At 36.3% G+C, this 17,205-nt stretch overlaps 1 protein-coding gene across 1 annotated transcript in view; it reads right to left on the reverse strand.

Annotated features, from left to right (window-relative positions):
- Positions 1 to 3,165: 3,165 nt before the first annotated feature.
- The window catches only part of ZMAT4 (zinc finger matrin-type 4), a 418,444-nt gene continuing 404,404 nt past the window's right edge, over positions 3,166 to 17,205 (reverse strand). The window contains exons 5-7 of the mRNA XM_007935068.1: positions 8,766 to 8,862; positions 6,435 to 6,481; positions 3,166 to 3,236 (exon numbers count right to left, since the gene is read on the reverse strand). Of these exons, the coding sequence (XP_007933259.1) occupies positions 3,166 to 3,236; positions 6,435 to 6,481; positions 8,766 to 8,862 (215 nt within the window). The remainder of the gene's footprint in view (positions 3,237 to 6,434; positions 6,482 to 8,765; positions 8,863 to 17,205) is intronic.

Here is a 17,205-nt window from a genome sequence, read left to right on the forward strand (position 1 = left end):
TGAGCTAAAGAATATTAGGTGTCATTGGTATTTCTAGAAGTAATATGAAAGTGCTCCCCATTTAGTTCTTTTCAAGCCTGCAAAAGGCCTAATCTATTCACATACTGTAATTACAATGTATCCCTATGTATGGAATATATACAAAAAGTATGCAAGTGATACTAAGAAAAATAGAACTGTTAAAATTGTCTGTGCATTAATGCTACATATACAGATAAATAGTTTTTTCTAGCGTCTCTGGAATTTTTCTCTCTTCAGGCTCCTGTCTCTTCTACTTGAGAATTTGAACTCTTGTTTATCCAAGGTCCAACTCAGAGAAGGGAGGACACTTGACAGTAACAGACTTGGATATTCTGTCTATTAAAGATAGGGCTAGACAGAGAATGATTTTTGACCCACAAGCCCTACCCCAGCTGCCACACAGGCCCTATATTTATTGGTGCTTAAAATTCCCTTTTATTAGAAAGCCTTGGTAACACTACTTCCTGCAAGAAGAGGTTTTTTGTGAAGCCAGAATCATAGATTCTAACAACATGGTCTAGTTTTGGGTTCCAGATTTCACTCTTTATATTCCCAAACCTATGCAAGCAATTTACAATGGCTTGATTATCAGCTGAAGAGAAAGAAATAAATTTACTCCATAGGGAAACGGCAACTCTATTTTTAAAAAGTTCTTATGTCCTGTTCACTTAAGAATATTATTTCTGATATTTTACATTTTTCAGAGAAGAATTTTTTTTTTTTTCCCTATGGAAAGAAAGCCAAAAACCATAGGCCAATTCCAAAGTCCCAAGCCCCTTAGTGTTGGCTTTCTTGGTTAACACCAGTAAAGACACTAAAAATTCCACAAAGAATACCTCAATTTTTAGCATTTGAAGAAGTCCATGCACTGATTTGTTATTTTCAAAGAAAATATTTTCTAGAAGTTTTAAGCTGCTTTTATTTATTATTAAGTTTCAGGAGGTCCTTGATGGCTGCTATACCTTGCAAAACCACTTACTATTGAATGTCCCTCAGATGACTCACTACTATCTTGAAGGCTGGAATTGAAGGTATTTAAAAGCAAACTCATTCCAGGACTGAAAATTGGGCTGCACATCAATTCAAACACCTCATAAATAAATGAATACAAATGTAAAATGAACAATATAAGACCATTGTCTGGAGGATTCCCAGTTGGGAAAAACACTAGAAAAGGCAGTATTATAATTTAAAGATTCACAAGGGAACAAGCAAATTTAGAAATTATTGATTTCTGGTCAGTCAGATTTATTCTTTTAGATGCTTATGTCACATTTTCAACCAACTGAAATATCAGAGTAAATAATGACAACTTTTACATCCTTTATTTCTAGGTAATATAACATCCTGAGGCCTGGAGGGTTCCCTAAGCTCAAATTTAAGTACATTAAGGGAACATCGTTCATTAGTTCATGGTACAGATTCATGTACCTTTACATTTCATTTTAATCATTTGTACAAATTGACAGACTAGATCCCCTGGAAACCCTGAAAAATCTACTAATAGGAAATTGCTTTATAAATCAGTGTGAGTATTTGCATTTCTAAACCTTTAATCTCATTAGCTATTTAATGTTTCTCTTACTATTTAACAATGGAGAGAAGCTGGACTGCCATTATGCTGTTTATAACATTTGGACGCACACACACACACACACACACAAAGCTGGTATCTGTGTTACTTAATGGAGAGCAATATAATCATAATATCAATAATTATTATTAAACTAATAGTATTGATGGCAGATAGCATCTAGACTCTGCCAACCAATTATCTTTGGGGCCTTGGACAAATCACTTATCTAACAGTCAATTTTCTGACTGATAAAGCAGATACTCAAAACAGGATGTAGTATGAGGAATATCATTGCTGATGTCAGATGGATCTTGCCTCAAAGCAAAGAATACCAGAAAGATGTTTACTTGTGTTTTATTGACTATGAAAAAGCTTTTGATTGTATGGATCATAACAAACTATGGATAACATTGAGGAGAATGGGAATTCCAGAACACTTAACTGTACTCAGGAGGAACCTGTACAGAGATCAGGAAGCTGTTGTTCAAACAGAACAAGGGGATACTACATGGTTTAAAATCAGGAAAGGAGGGTGTCACAGTTGTACCCTTTCACCATACTTATTCAATCTGTATACTGAGCAAATAAGATGTTGGACTATATGAAGAAGAATGTGGCATCAGGATTGGAGGAAGACTCATTAGCAATCTGCAATATGCTGACAACACAACTTTGCTCACTGAAAATGAGGATGAATTAAAGGACTTACCGATGAAGACTGAAGACTAAACTCTGCAGTATGGATTACATCTCAATATAAAGAAAACAAAAATCCTCACAACAGGATCAATAAGCAGCATCACCACAAATGGAGAAAAGATTGAAGTTATCAAAGGCTTCATATTACTTGGTTCTACAATCAACACCAACGGAAGTAGCATTCAAGACATCCGACAATATATTGACAAATCTGCTGCAAAAGACATCTTTCAAGTGATGAGGAGCAAAGATGTCTCCTTGAAGACTAAGGGGTTTCAAACCTAAGCCATGGTATTTTCAATCACCTCTTAACGCATGTGAGAGCTAGACAATGAATAAGGAAGACTGAAGAAGAGTTGATACTTGTAAGTTGTGGTGTTGGTAAAGAATACTGAAAGTACAGTGGACTGCCAAAAGAACTAACAAATCTGTCCTAGAAGAAGTGTAGCTGGAATGCTCCTTGCAAGTGAGAATGGCCAGACTTTGTCTCACCTACTTTGGTCATGTTGTCAGGAGATGCCATTCCCTAGAGAAGGATATCAGCTTGGTAAAGTGGAGGGTCAATGAAAAAGGGGAAGGCCCTCAACAAGATGGATTGGCACAGTGGCTGCAACAATGGGCTCAAATATAGCAAGGATCATGAAGCTGGCACAGGACAGAGCAGTGTTCCATTACATTGTACATAAGGTTGCTATGAGTCTGAGACCACTGGATGGCACCTAACAACAACAAAGTAGAAATGCAAACATCTGATCAGCTATAGGTATGCTGCAAATATTACATATGATAATAGTTCCAAAGTATTTGATTTAATGCTGTATGGAAGTTTTACTCAAGTCATCAGTGACAACATCATCATCTTCTTCTCTTTATTCATCATCATCATCATCATCATCATCATCATCATCACTGTCATCATTGGCATAGTGATGCAAGTTACCTACGGAATAGTAAGCAGCTAACTATGAAACTGTGACTTGTGGAACAAGTAAATAGGTTTCACATCAAAGCAACTCCAATACATTGGTAAAGGTTATCTAGGGACAAATTGTGGGTAGAATTTTTAGGGTAAATTCAAGGTTTGTAGGAAAGAGTACCAGGATCATGAGTCATCCTGAAATCAAGAATAAGACAAATACATACTGAGGACAGAGTGGATTTTAAGGGTGGAAGTACTAATAGTGATAAAGAAGGATAATTCATAATAATTGGAGGCAATAAAAGGACTACTTAAATATGAATCCTAATACAGCTTTAAATATATACACATATGCACATAGGAATATGCATATATATGTATACACACATATATATATTTAAAGTTCATTTTCAGAGTTTTAACTTATTCTTTCCTATCAGTGAATAGTGTTCCATCTATTAAAGAACATTTAATAAAAATCTTCCTACAGTATAAACCTCCATGCCTACATGGCTTCACTAGTGAATACTAAATATTTAAGAAATAACATCAACCTATCACACAATTTTTCAGGGACTAAAATTTTACAGGTTATTTAATGAGAGCAACAAAAATTTGATACCAAACTTGACATACACATTATGGAAAAGGAAACATTCCAGAAATATATAAAAGAATAATGCATCACAGCTAAATGACATTTATTTTAGCAATGGAAAGTTGGTTTAATATTTGAGAATCATTCAAGGCAATGTAATATATCAAAAAATAAAGAAGAATCATCTGATCATGTAAATAGATACAGTAAAAGCATCTGATAAACTTCAACACCCATTCATAATGCAAATTTGACAAAACTATGAATAGAATGTAAACTTCCTAACTAGTTTCTTTTAATGTATCTGGGAAAATCCTGAAATCAAGAATGAGACAAGAATGTCTTATATCACTACTTGTATTCACCATTGTGTCAGTGATCTGAGACAATGAAATAAGGCAAGAAGAAGTATAAGAAAGAAAGAAAGAGAATAGTGATTCTTTGCAGATGGCATGTGTTTTACATAGCAAATGTCAAAAGTCTCTGGAGATGAGATATGAATTAGTAAGTGAATTTACCAAAGCCATTGGATAAAAGGTTCCTGTGTTTAGACAACAAAATATATTTTCAAGATCAAAATTTTAAATGATCTCATTTACACTAGCACCTGAAAACAAGTAATGAGGAATAAATCTAAATAAATGCATGACATTACTACAAAACACTAATGAAAAAATTTAAGACTATTATAAACGCTGTAATATACTATAGTCACGGACTAGAAGATTCAACATTGTAAAAATCCATTGTGTTTTTCTTTTTTTTCAATTAATAATGCTGGATCAAATGGATATCTGTATGGGAAAAAAAATAAGCCTCGACCTCTCCTTCACATTATAAATAAAATTAACATCATAAAATTAAAATAAGATGAATCAAAGACCTATATTTGAACAACAACATAATTTCCAGATGATATCACAGGAAATTTTTCTTACTAATTTTGGGATAAGCAGAGAACTATTAAATATCACATAAGACACTTAACTTTAAAAGGAACATATTGATAGATAGGACTTCAGTATAAATTAGGAACATTAATATCTATCAAGACTGATGGTGCAGTGGTTAAGAACTCATCTGCTAACAGGAAGGTTGGTTATTTGAACCCACCATCCACTCCACGGGAGAAAAATATGGCAGTCTGCTTCTGTAAAGATCTCAGCCTTAGAAACTTTATGGGGGAGACCTACTCTGTCCCATAGGGTCTCTATCAGTAAGAATCTAGTCAAAGGCAATAGCTTTAGGTTTTTTTTTTTTTTTTTCTGTATAACTATAGATCTAGATCTCTATATTCAGAACATCAAAGGACCCATATTCTGAATTTATAAAGCACTCCTATAACCCAAGATGCCTACAGATCACCAAAAAGGAGACAATCTGGTTTTCTAAATGGTCAAAGAACTTGAACAAGCACTTTACACACACGTATATACACACATTCAAATGGTAAGAACATATGACATAGACACTTGTGACAAGGCTATTGTAATTAGTTTGTGCACATTTATCTCATTTAACTTTTTAGAAGGAAAGTATCCTTTTGCTTCTGAAGTAAAAATGAATGCTGTAGATATTTCCTTCTGAAGTTATTTAGGGGTGGGAATATTCATCACAATGTGTTCTATTGTCACTTCTCCATTCCAAGCCTAGGTTTGTGGTAACTCAGTGAAATGGAGTAAGTTGAGGTATAAATCAGACACTTTGGGGTTCAGTCCTGGCTTTTCCATTTGTTAGCGAGGTAATTTTAGGTAAGTTACTCTTCTGAGTGTTATTTTTCTCATGTAAAATAATGGATCAGTAATGTTTATCTCAAAAATAGTTAGGGGATTCCAGCCAAGTAATAAACAGACATATGGGCTGAACATTTACATCAGGTAGATACACTACTTGGAGATCAATCATGGAAAAACAGAAAGGCAGTGTTTGCACAGGGAGACAGCTGGGGGGGTTGCAGGTAGTGCATGAAAGAGAAGGACACAGAGAAGAGGGAACTCCAGGGAGGATGTGGGAAGAGAGTTATTACATTTTGGGAATTGCAGTCAATGTCTTGAGACAAAATGTGGATGAACTGCTATATGGAAAATGACTTTTCCCTGTTAATTTTCATCCAAACCAAAATAAAAACTTAAAAACAAACAAATAAATAGATAAATAAATAAATAAAATCAGTATCAGATAAGAAAAAAAATAGCTAGGGAAAAGAGATATAAAAATACCTAGTATAGGTTCAGGTACATTATGTTTTATATATACAGCTAGAGAGATAGAGAAATATTTTCTAGAAGCTAGAGATACTATCTTCTTTCATCATTTATATGATTCATGTCACTGAAAGTTACCATTGTCTACCTTTGTCTATTCATTAAAAATAAAAACTATAACCTCCCAGAGGAGCTCTGGTAACACAGTGCCTAAGGCACTTGACTGCTAACCAGAAGGCTGGTGGTTCAAACCCACCAGCCACTCCTTGGAAGGAAGCTTGGGCAATCTACTTCTGTAGTGAAACTGCCTCGGAAATCCAAGGAGGGGTGCTATGAGTCAGGTCTGACTCGACAGCACATAACAACAACAACAACAACGTAACCTCTCATAAGATGGTCATTTTTGGATACAGTTACTTGTAATATGTCTGCCTGTACATGAGACACAGGTAAAAACATACTGGCTAGAGAGACAAGGAAAAAGAGTTTACTGAGGGGAAAGAATGTACATAATTGAGCTTCAAACCAGTTCCCCAGGGATCTTGTTAAAATATAGATTCTGATTGAGTATATCTGAGGTAGACATACAAATTCTCAACAGGGAATCGAACCAGAATGAACTAGTTTGAAGCCCTGGTACAATAACAAGCTTTCTAAACATTCCATAATAAATAGGGAAAATATTCATGAAGAAATTTACTCTGGAGTAGATTAGAGTAAAGCAAGCAATATTTTGGCTCTGACTCATTAGATAACACAATATGAAAGAAAACACAGAGAGTCAGTAACCAACCCTGTGTTTAATTTTCCTTATCTGAGCAAGGTCCTTCTGGGATCTACATCTTTACAATATTTTTTTGCAAAGCAAATTCCTTGCCAGGAATGCCCCTTCTTCATATCTCTACCTGGGAAATTGTAAGTCATCTTTCAAAATCACACATTCATTTAATCAAAAATGTTTATGAAGCCTCTAATATGTTTCAAATGATGTAGTAGACCCAAGGATATAGCAAAATCAGACCATGATCTTATCATATGTTATTCAAATTTTATACCAATGTTCCTGTGAAGCCTGTCGTGAAGCACCTAGTTAATTGTTCCTACCCCTGTACTCAGAACTGAAAATGACCAGCCTTACCAGTCTGACAGAGACTAGTAGAACTCTGAATTCTATGACTGTTAGTCACCCTTGAAACCTGGAACTGAATTCAACCCTGTGGCTCAACTTTAACCAAATAACAGACAGGCCTATAAGGTGAACAATAACACCAGGGTGGTATGCACTCCTTAGAACAATCAACCATAGGATATCAAAAGAGCAGCAGTCACTGAAGGATAGATAAAGCTCAGATAGATAGAAAAAGCAGGAAGGGATTGGAAAGGACTAATGGAAATGGGAAACACAAGGAAGAAGTGGGAAAAGTGCTGTTATAGTGTGAGGATTTCAGTCAATGTCACAAACAAAATATATATGAATTGTTGAAGGGAAAACCAATTTGCTATGTAAACTTTCACCCAAATCACAATAATAGGTAGAAGAAAAAAAAAAAACCTAGCTGTAAATCTTAAGGCATTGCAAAGCAAATCTACCTGTTTTTTGTCTCTTTCCCCAGCCTGGCAATGAGTTCCACAAGAAAAAGGACTACGCATATTCATTTTTTTCTTCCCCAATGAGTCTCTCAGAATCTGACACATATTAGGCACTCAATAAATGTTTATTGAATGAATCATTCATTATTCATGAGGCCTTGATACCGTCAAATGTGTTTCACCAAAGTTAAATTATTCTAATGAATATTAAGAAAATGATAGCAATTTTGCTTAGGAAAATTGCATCTTTTTGAAATATTTTTGTTTTCATTTTTCTATTTTTTTAGTAGTCCTAGTAGCTGCTTTACGAATGCACACAAAGCTAATATCAGAGATTTTTAATGAGATGCATAATATTGTTGTTGTTATTGTTGTTATGTGCCGTCAAGTCGGACCCGACTCATATTGACCCCTCCTTGGGTTTCCAAGGCAGTATCACTATGGAAGTAGATTGCCCCATCTTCCTTCTGTATAATATTAATGTAGGTGAAATGATGACTAGTTTACTTTTTTCCAGTTTAAAATCATAAGAATTTAGTGGAAAATGTTATGAGTTTCCATTTAAATGTAAAAAGCTATGTATATGATTTAATACACCAGAGGATTCATTAAGTTTCTATAATAATTGACAATATTTATCTAGAAAGGGAAAGTGACAGAAAAGATTTATAGAATCTGTCCTCACATCAAAATCTGGCACATCCTCCAAATAGGTATAAAATTTCTTATTTAAAAACTTTTAGAGTCTAAAAGTTTCCTCAAGTTTATAAAAGTGTGCTGAGCTATCCTTTAATTCACTAATCAATTTTAAAAGAAAAAAAAAAAAAACTTCTCAGGAATTGTGCAAACAAAAGGAAAGGAAGTCTATCTTCAAGTAACACTAGTTGGGCAATCCTACTTCCGTAGTGATACTGCCTTGGAAACCCAAGGAGGGGTCACAATGAGTCGGGGCCGACTCGACGGCAAACAAGGGAGTCCCTGGGGGCTTACCGGAAAAAAAAAGAAAACAAATGCCACATAAAGTCAAAGGAACTTCAGAGATAAAGAGTGATGATTTCCATCTACTTATTTTAAAATAAGTAAAATGGTTAGCTTTTATTCATCTCTCTAAAAATTACACTAAAAATGACGGAAGAGTGAAAGTAAAAAAGTACCTACTTGGTCTGGTGTTTAGATCCTTTCAGATGAGCATGATACTGTTCTATTGAGTTTAGAGAGACACTGCATATGGTACATCTGTAATTGCGCCTCAGACCTGTGGACAACAGACAAAGCTGGTTAGCTGCATCAAGTCATCAACCACCTGAATACATCCTAAAACAAACAAAACAAACTCACTGCCATCAAGTCAGATCGGACTCATTGCGACCCCTCCTTGGGTTTCTGAGGCAGTTATCACTATGGAAGTAGATTGCTCAACCTTTCTTCTAAGGAGTGGCTGGTAGGTTTGAACCACCAGCCTTCTGGTTAGCAGTCAAATGCCTTAGGCACTATGCCACCAGAGCTCCTGAATACATCCTAGAATCTCCAAATATTCAGGGACAGAGTATCATAGAGGGAATCTGGTCCACCCTTCCAACCACACTCTACTCTCTCTTCCAAGAGAGCAGACGAGATCGTATAGCAGAAGTGTGAATATGGTTCTGCGAGAAGCAGCCTGCTCCATTTCTGGGTGGCTGAAATTGTTAGAACATATGTCTCTAAACTGAAATTCCTGGACATAATTCAAACTAAAAACATTCTTCGTCTTCTCCCAAGGCATGTAAGTAGAATATGCTGTCATCTATCTAAAAAAAATTTGAGAGATTCCAGGCAAACCTCTGTCCAATCCTAGCCCTATCCTACCTTGATTTCAGTGGCAATCAGAAATTCAACTTTAAATATCATTCTCATGGGTTCTTCTTCTAGCATAATCTTTTAAAATGTGAATATACAGAAGAAGGATAATACATTAATCTAATGCACATGAAGGCTTACTTCCCACCAGAAAATTCAAAAGAAAATATATTCATTCATTAGTTTATTCATTTAAGTCATTCAATAACAGAATACCAACTTTGGGCCTACCACTAGGGATCATGAGATAAAGAAAATGCTCTGTGCTATCAAGTAAAAAACTTGACTATTTTGCAATATTGACTCATCTAAAGCCAACCCCCTAAGGAACTCTGGTGGTGCAGCACCTAAGGCATTTGACTGCTAACCAGAAAGTTGATGGCTCAGAGCTCACAGTCACTCTGTGAATGGAAGATGGGGCAATCTACTTCTGTAAAGATTAACCATCTTGGAAACCCAATGGAAGTTGTTATGAGTTGGAATTGATCTCATGGCAGTAGATTTTTGTTTTGTTTTGTTTTTAAGAGCCAACCCCCATCACACATTTGTCAGTTTCTCATACTGTAGTGGCTTGTGTATTGCTGTGATGCTGGAAGCTATGCCACTGATATTCAAATACCAATATGGTCACCCATGGTGGACAAGTTTCAGAACTGGTTACAGTCTAAGACAGACTAGGAAGAAGAACCTGGAGATCTACTTCTTAAAAAACTTGACCAATGAAAACTTTATGAATAACAGCAGAACATTGTCTGAATACACTGCTGGAAGATGAGTAGAGTCAAAGTAGATGATGAGATGACTCAAAGTAGAGTCAATTTTAATGACATTGAGGGAGTAAAGCTTTCAGGACCCTCATTTTCTGATGTGGCATGACTCAAAATGAGAAGAAACAGCTATAAATATCCATTAATAATCAGAACAAGGGATATATGGAGTATGAATATAAAAAAATTGGAAGTTGTCAAAGTAAAATGGACCACTTGAAGATTGACAGCCTAGGCATTTACTGAGTCAAACTTGAGTGGTATTGGTCATGTGGAATCATAAAAACATGGTCCACTGTGCTAGCAATGACAAATTGAAGAAGAAGAGCATCACGTTCATTTCCAAAAAGAACACATCAAGCTCTATCTTGAAGTAAAACGCCATCCATGATAGGATAATATTTATATGCTGATTGTGGAACAGACCATCAATTGCTCATATGCAAGTTCATGTTGAAGCTGAAGATAATTAAAAGAAGTCCAGGAGAGTAGAAATATGACCTTGATTATATCCCTCTTGAATTTAGAGACTATTTAAAGAATAGATTTGATGGATTGAACACTAATGACTGAAAACCAGAGGAAATGTGTGATGACATCAAGGACATCATCCATGAAGAAAGCAAAAGGTGATTTAAAAGATAGGAAAGGAAGAAAAGACAAAAATGGATGCAAGAGACTCTGAAACTTGCCCTTGAATGAAGGGTACACAAAACAAAAATACACTTCAGTACAATCAAAACCAACTCATAGCGACCTCTCCTTGGGTTTCTGAGGCTGTATCACTATGGAAATAGATTGTGCAAACTTCCTTCCAAGGAGTGGCTGGTGGGTTTGAATCACCAGCCTTCTGGTTAGCAGTGTAATGCTTTAGGCACTATGCCACCAGAACTCCTCTGAATGAAGAGTAGCTAAAGCAAATGGAAGAAATGACAAGATAAAGAGCTGAATGGAAGATTTCAAAGAGCAGCTCAAGAAGACAAAGTCAATTATTATAATGAAATGTGTAAAGACATGGAGTGGAAAACCTAAAGGGAAGAACACACTCAGCATTTTTCAAGCTGCAAGAACTGAAGAAAAAATTTAAGCCTCAAGTTGCAATACTGAAAGATTCTATGGTCAATATATTGAATGATGCAGGAAACATCAAAAGAAGATTGAAGGAATAAACAAAGTTGCTATACCAAAAAGAATTTGTTGATGTTCATCCATTTAAGGAGGTAGCACATGATCAAGAACCAATGGTATTGAAGGAAGAAGTCAATTTGCATTGAAGGAACTGGCAAAGAACAAGGCTCCAGGAATAGACTCAATACCCATTGAGATGTTTCAACAAATGGATGCCACACTGGAGGCACTCACTCAGTTATGCCAAGAGATCTGGAAGATAGCTACCTGGTCAAACTGACTGGAAGAGATCCATATTTGTACCCATTCCAAAGAAAAGTGATCCCACAAAATATGGAAGTTATCAAACAATATCATTAATATCACATGCAAAAACTTACTGAAGATAATTCAAAAATGATTCCAGCACTATATTGACAGAGGACTTCCAGAAATGCAAGCTGGATTCAGAAGATGATGTGGAATGAGGGATAATATTGCTGGTGTTAGTTGGATAGTGGCTGAAAGCAAAGAATACCAGAAAGATGTTTAATTGTATTTTATTGACTATGCAAAAGCATTCGATTGTGTGGATCATAACAAATTACAGGTAACACTGAGAAGAATGGGAATTATAGAACACTTAATTATGTCCATCAAGAACCTGTACATAGACCAGGAGGCTCTCATTCAAACAGAGCAAGGGGATATTACATGGTTTAAAATCAGGAAGGAGAGTGTCAGGGTTGTAGCCTTTCACCATACTTATTCAATCTGTATGTTGAGCAAATAATCCAAGAAGCTGGACTATATGAAGAAGAACGTGGCATCAAGATTAAAGGAAGACTCATTAACAACCTGCAATGCACAGATGATACAACTTTGCTTGCTGAAAGTGAGGATGACTTGACACACTTACTGATGAAGATTGAAGACTACAGTCTGTAGTATGGATTACACCTCAATATAAAGAAAACAAAAATCCTCACGACTGGAACAATAAGCAACATCATAATAAATGGAGAAATGATTGAAGTTGTCAAAGACTTCATATTACTTGGTTTTATAATCACCACCAATGGAAGTAGCAGTCAAGACATCAGATGACATATTGCATTGGACAAATCTGCTGCAAAAGACTTCTTTCAAGTAATGAAGAGCAAAAATGTTTCCTTGAAGGCTAAGGGGCAGCAAACCCAAGTCATAGTATTTTCAATTGCCTCATATGCATGTGAGAGCTGGACAATGAATAAGGAAGACTGAAGAAGAGTTGATGCTTTTGAATTGTGGTGTTGGTGAAGTATACCGAAAGTACCATGGACTGCTAAAAGAATTAACAAATTTGTCCTGGAAAAAGTGCAGATGGAATGCTCCTTCAAAGCGAGAATGGCCAGACTTCATCTCACCTACTTTAGTCATGGTGTCAGAAGGGACCATTCTCTGGAGAATTATCATGCTTTGTAGAGTGCAAGGTCTGTGAAAAAGGGGAAGACCCTCAACAAGATGGATTGACACAGTGGCTGCAACGATGGGCTCAGGTATAGCAAGGATCGTGAGGCTGGCAAAGGACCAGGCAGCATTTTGTTCTGTTGTACATAATGTCATTATGAGTTGGAGACCACTCGATAGCACCTAACAACAACAAAATGAAAAAGATGAGTTAATATGAAAATTATGCAAATTTATACACCAACCACTAAAGCCAATGATTAAGAAATTAAAAAGTTTTACCAATTTTCACAGTCTGGAACTGATCAAACATGTAATCAAGATGTATTGATAATTCCTGTTGGTTGGAATACAAAAATTGAAAACAGAGAAGAAGAATCAGTGGTTGGAATATTTGGCCTTGGTGATAAAAACAATGACAGAGATTGCCATTGTCTGATAGAATTTTGCAAGACCAATGGTTTATTCATTGGAAATATCTTTTCCCAACAACATAAGTGGTGACTATATACATGGGCCTTACCATATGGAATACAAAAGAATCAAATCCACTATATCTGTGCAAAGAGATGAAAGAGAACCTCAATATCATCAATTGGAACAAGGCTAGGCACTGGTTTAGAATAGGCCATCAAATGTTAATATGCAACTACAAGTTGAAGCTAAAGAAAATGAAAACAAGTCTACAAGAGCCAAAGTAAGACCTTGAGGATATCCCACCTGAATTCAGAGACCATCCCAAGAATGGATTTGATGCATTGAACATTAATGACCAGAAGAATTGTGGGATGATATCAAGGACATCATATATGAAGAAAGCAAAATGTTATTTAAAAGACAGGAAAAAAAGAAAAGACCAAAATGGGTGTCAGACGAGACTGTGAAACTTGCTCTTGAATGTAGAGTAGCTAAAGCAAATAAAAGAAGTGATGAAGTAAAAGAGCTAAACAGAAGACTTCAAAAGGCACCTCAAGAAGACAAACTAAAATATTGTAATGAATTGTGCAAAGACCTGGAGCTAGAAAATCAAAAGTGAAAAACATGTTCAGCATTTCTCAATCTGAAAGAATTGTAGGAAAAAACCAAGCCTCAAGTGGCAATACTAAAGAATTCTATGGGCGAAATACTGAATGCTGCAGTAAACATCAAAAGAAGATAGGATGACTCTGAGACCACAAGAACTAGATGGTGCACAGTTACAATTGCTGACCACTCTGAAAGGGATCACAATAAGAGGTTTCTGATGGAATAGGGCGAAATGTGGTACAAAAACCAAAATCATAAAAAAGACCAGACTTACTGGTCTGATGAAGACTGATGGACCCTAGAGACTATGGCCCTTAAACATCCTTCAAGCTAGACCTGAACTTAACCCCATGACTCACCTGGCAACCTAACTATTTGTTGTTGTTATGTGCCGTCGAGTCGGCCCGACTCATAGCGACCCCTCCTTGGGTTTCTGAGGCAGTATCACTACGGAAGTAGGATTGCTCAACCTTCCTTCCGAGAACCTAACTATAGGCAGATCTAAAAGGTGAACAGTAATATCTGGATGGTATGCACACATTACAACAATCATGTGCTTTATTGATAATGCAAAAGCTTTCACTGCATAGATCAGAACAAATTATGGATAACATTGTGAAAACTGGGAATTCCAAAACACTTGATTGTGCTCACAAGGAAACTATACATAGACCAAGAGGCAGTTGTTTGAATAGAACAAAGGGATGTTGTTGTTGTTGTTGTTGTTAGGTGCCATCAAATCAGCTCCAACTCAAACCAACCTTATGGACAACAGAACAAAATACTGCCTGGCAGTATGCCATCTTCACATTCCTTGCTATACTTGAGCCCATCGTTGCAGCCACTGTGTCAATCCATCTTGTTGAGGGTCTTCCTCTTCTCTGCTGACACTCTACTTTATAAGCATGATATCCTTCTCCAGGGAATGGTCCCTCCTGACAACATGCCCAAAGCAAGTGAGATGAAGTCAACTATTCTTGATCCCAAGGAGCATCTGGCTGCAGTTCATACAGGACAGATTTATTAGTTCTTCTGGCAGTCTATGGTACTTTCAGTATTCTTTGCCAACACAACTCAAAAGCATCAACTCTTCTTCAGTCTTCTTCTTCATTGTCCAGCTTTCACACACATACGAGGTAATTGAATACACCATGGTATGGTTAGACTCACCTTAGTCTTCTAAGTGACCAGGTCTGATTCTTGACTGCTGCTTACATGGATTTTGATTGTGGATCCAAATAATATGAAATTTTTTACAACTTCAATCTTTTCTCCATTAGTCATGATGCTGCTTATTGGTCCAGTGACGAGGACTTCTGTTTTCTTTATGTTGAGGTGGAATCCATGTTGCCAACTGTAGTCTTAAATCTTCATCAGTAAGTGCTTTGTCTGTCAGTTTGTCGTACTGCGGTGGCTTGTGTGTTATTTTGAGGCTGGAGACTATGCCACCAGTATTTCAAATCCTAACAGAGTCACACATAGTGGACAGATTTCAGTGGAGCTTCCAGACTGAGATACACTCAGAAGAAGGAAGGGGCCCTCCACTTTTCAAAGAATTGGCCAGTGAAAATCTTATGAATAGCAGTGCAATACTGTCTAATATATTACTGGAGCAGTTTATGAATAGCCATGAAACACTGACTGATATAGTGCCAGAAGATGAACCCCTCAGGTTGGAACATACTCAAAATACAACTGGGGATAAGCTGCCTCCTGAAAGTAGAGTCAACCTTAATGACATGGATGGAGTAAAGCTTTCAGTACCTCCGTTTTCTGATGAGATACAACTCAAAATGAAAAGAAACAACTACAAATATCCATTCCTAATCATGTCATGGAATGTACAAAATATGAATGTAGGATAATTGGAAGTTGTCAAGAATGAAATGGAATGTATAAAGATTGATATCCTAGGCATTAGTGAGCTGAAATGGACAGGTCTGGGCCATTTTGAATCAGACAACCATATGATTTACTATGCTTGGAATACGAACTTGAAGAGAAATGGTATCACATTCATCATCACAAAGAATGTTTCACAATCTACCCTGAAGTATAATGCTGTCAGTGACAGGAAAATATCCACTCACTTACACGGTAGACCAGTTAATACTAATATTATTCAAATTTATGTACCAACCACTAAAGCCAAAGACAAGGAAATTGAAGATTTTTACCAACTTCTGCAATTGACTAAATATGAAATCAAGATATATTGATTATTACTGCTGATTGGAATGTGAAAGTGGGAAACAAAGAAGAAGCATCAATAGTTGGAAAATATTGTCTTGGTGATAGAAATGATGCCAGGGATTACATGATAGAATTTTGCAAAATCAACAACTTATTCACTGCAAATACCTTCCCCCGCCCAATGATATAAACAGCAGCTATGCACAGGGACTTTGCCAGATGGGAACAAACAGGAATCAAATTGACTATACCTGTGGAAAAAGGTGATGGAGAAGCTCAATATTTTTAGCCAAAAAAAGGCCAGGAGCTGACTGTGAGGCAGACCATCAATTGCTCATATGCAATTTTAAATTGAGCTGAAATTAAAACAAGTCCAAGAGAGCCAAAATATAACCTTGATTATATCCTTCCTGATTTTAGAGACCATCTGAAGAATAGGTTTTACACATTGAACACCAATGACCAAAAACCCGCACTAACTGTGGAATGACATCAAGAACATCATATGTGAAGAAAGCAAAAGGTCATCAAAAAAGACAGGAAAAGAAAAAAAGATCAAAATGGATGTCAGAAGGGACTCTGAAACTTGCTCTTAACAGAGACTATTTAAAGCAAATGGTAGAAATTACAGAATAAAAGAGCTGACAAGAAGATTTTAAAGAGCAGTTCAAGAAGAAAAAGTAAAGTAATATAATGAAATGTGCAAAGACCCAGAGTTAGAAAACCAAAAGAGAAGAATACTCTGCATTTCTCAAGCTGAAAGAACTGAAGAAAAAATTCAAGCCTCGAATTGCAATGTTGAAAGATTCTATGAGCAAAAGATAGCTTTAGATTTTTTTTTCCTAATGAATACATATTATTTTCTTTATAAGAAGCAAAAGCAGTCTCTGGTTTTCTTAAAAAGAAAATAGTGCCCAGGGTTGGAAGAGTCTTGCAACTTGCTACCTGGGTACTTGATGCAAATTATTTGACTTCTTTGTACTTTTTTAGGATTGTGAGGAGGATTGAGTGTGACAAAGTATATATGACAGAATGCCTGGAATATAAGAAGGTATCGATATAAGCTAGCTATTATTATGTTAGCAATGAAAGAACTGGCGAAGAACAAGGCTCCGGGAATGGATGGCATACCAATTGAGATATTTCAACAAACAGATGCCCCATTGGAGGCATTCACTCAGTTATGCCAAGAGATTTGGAAGACAGCTACCTGGCCAACT

This window comes from Orycteropus afer, unplaced genomic scaffold, assembly GCF_000298275.1.
Source record: "Orycteropus afer afer isolate SDZICR_OR568_19922 unplaced genomic scaffold, OryAfe1.0 scaffold00024, whole genome shotgun sequence".
In the NCBI taxonomy this organism is placed as follows: Eukaryota; Metazoa; Chordata; class Mammalia; order Tubulidentata; family Orycteropodidae; genus Orycteropus; species Orycteropus afer.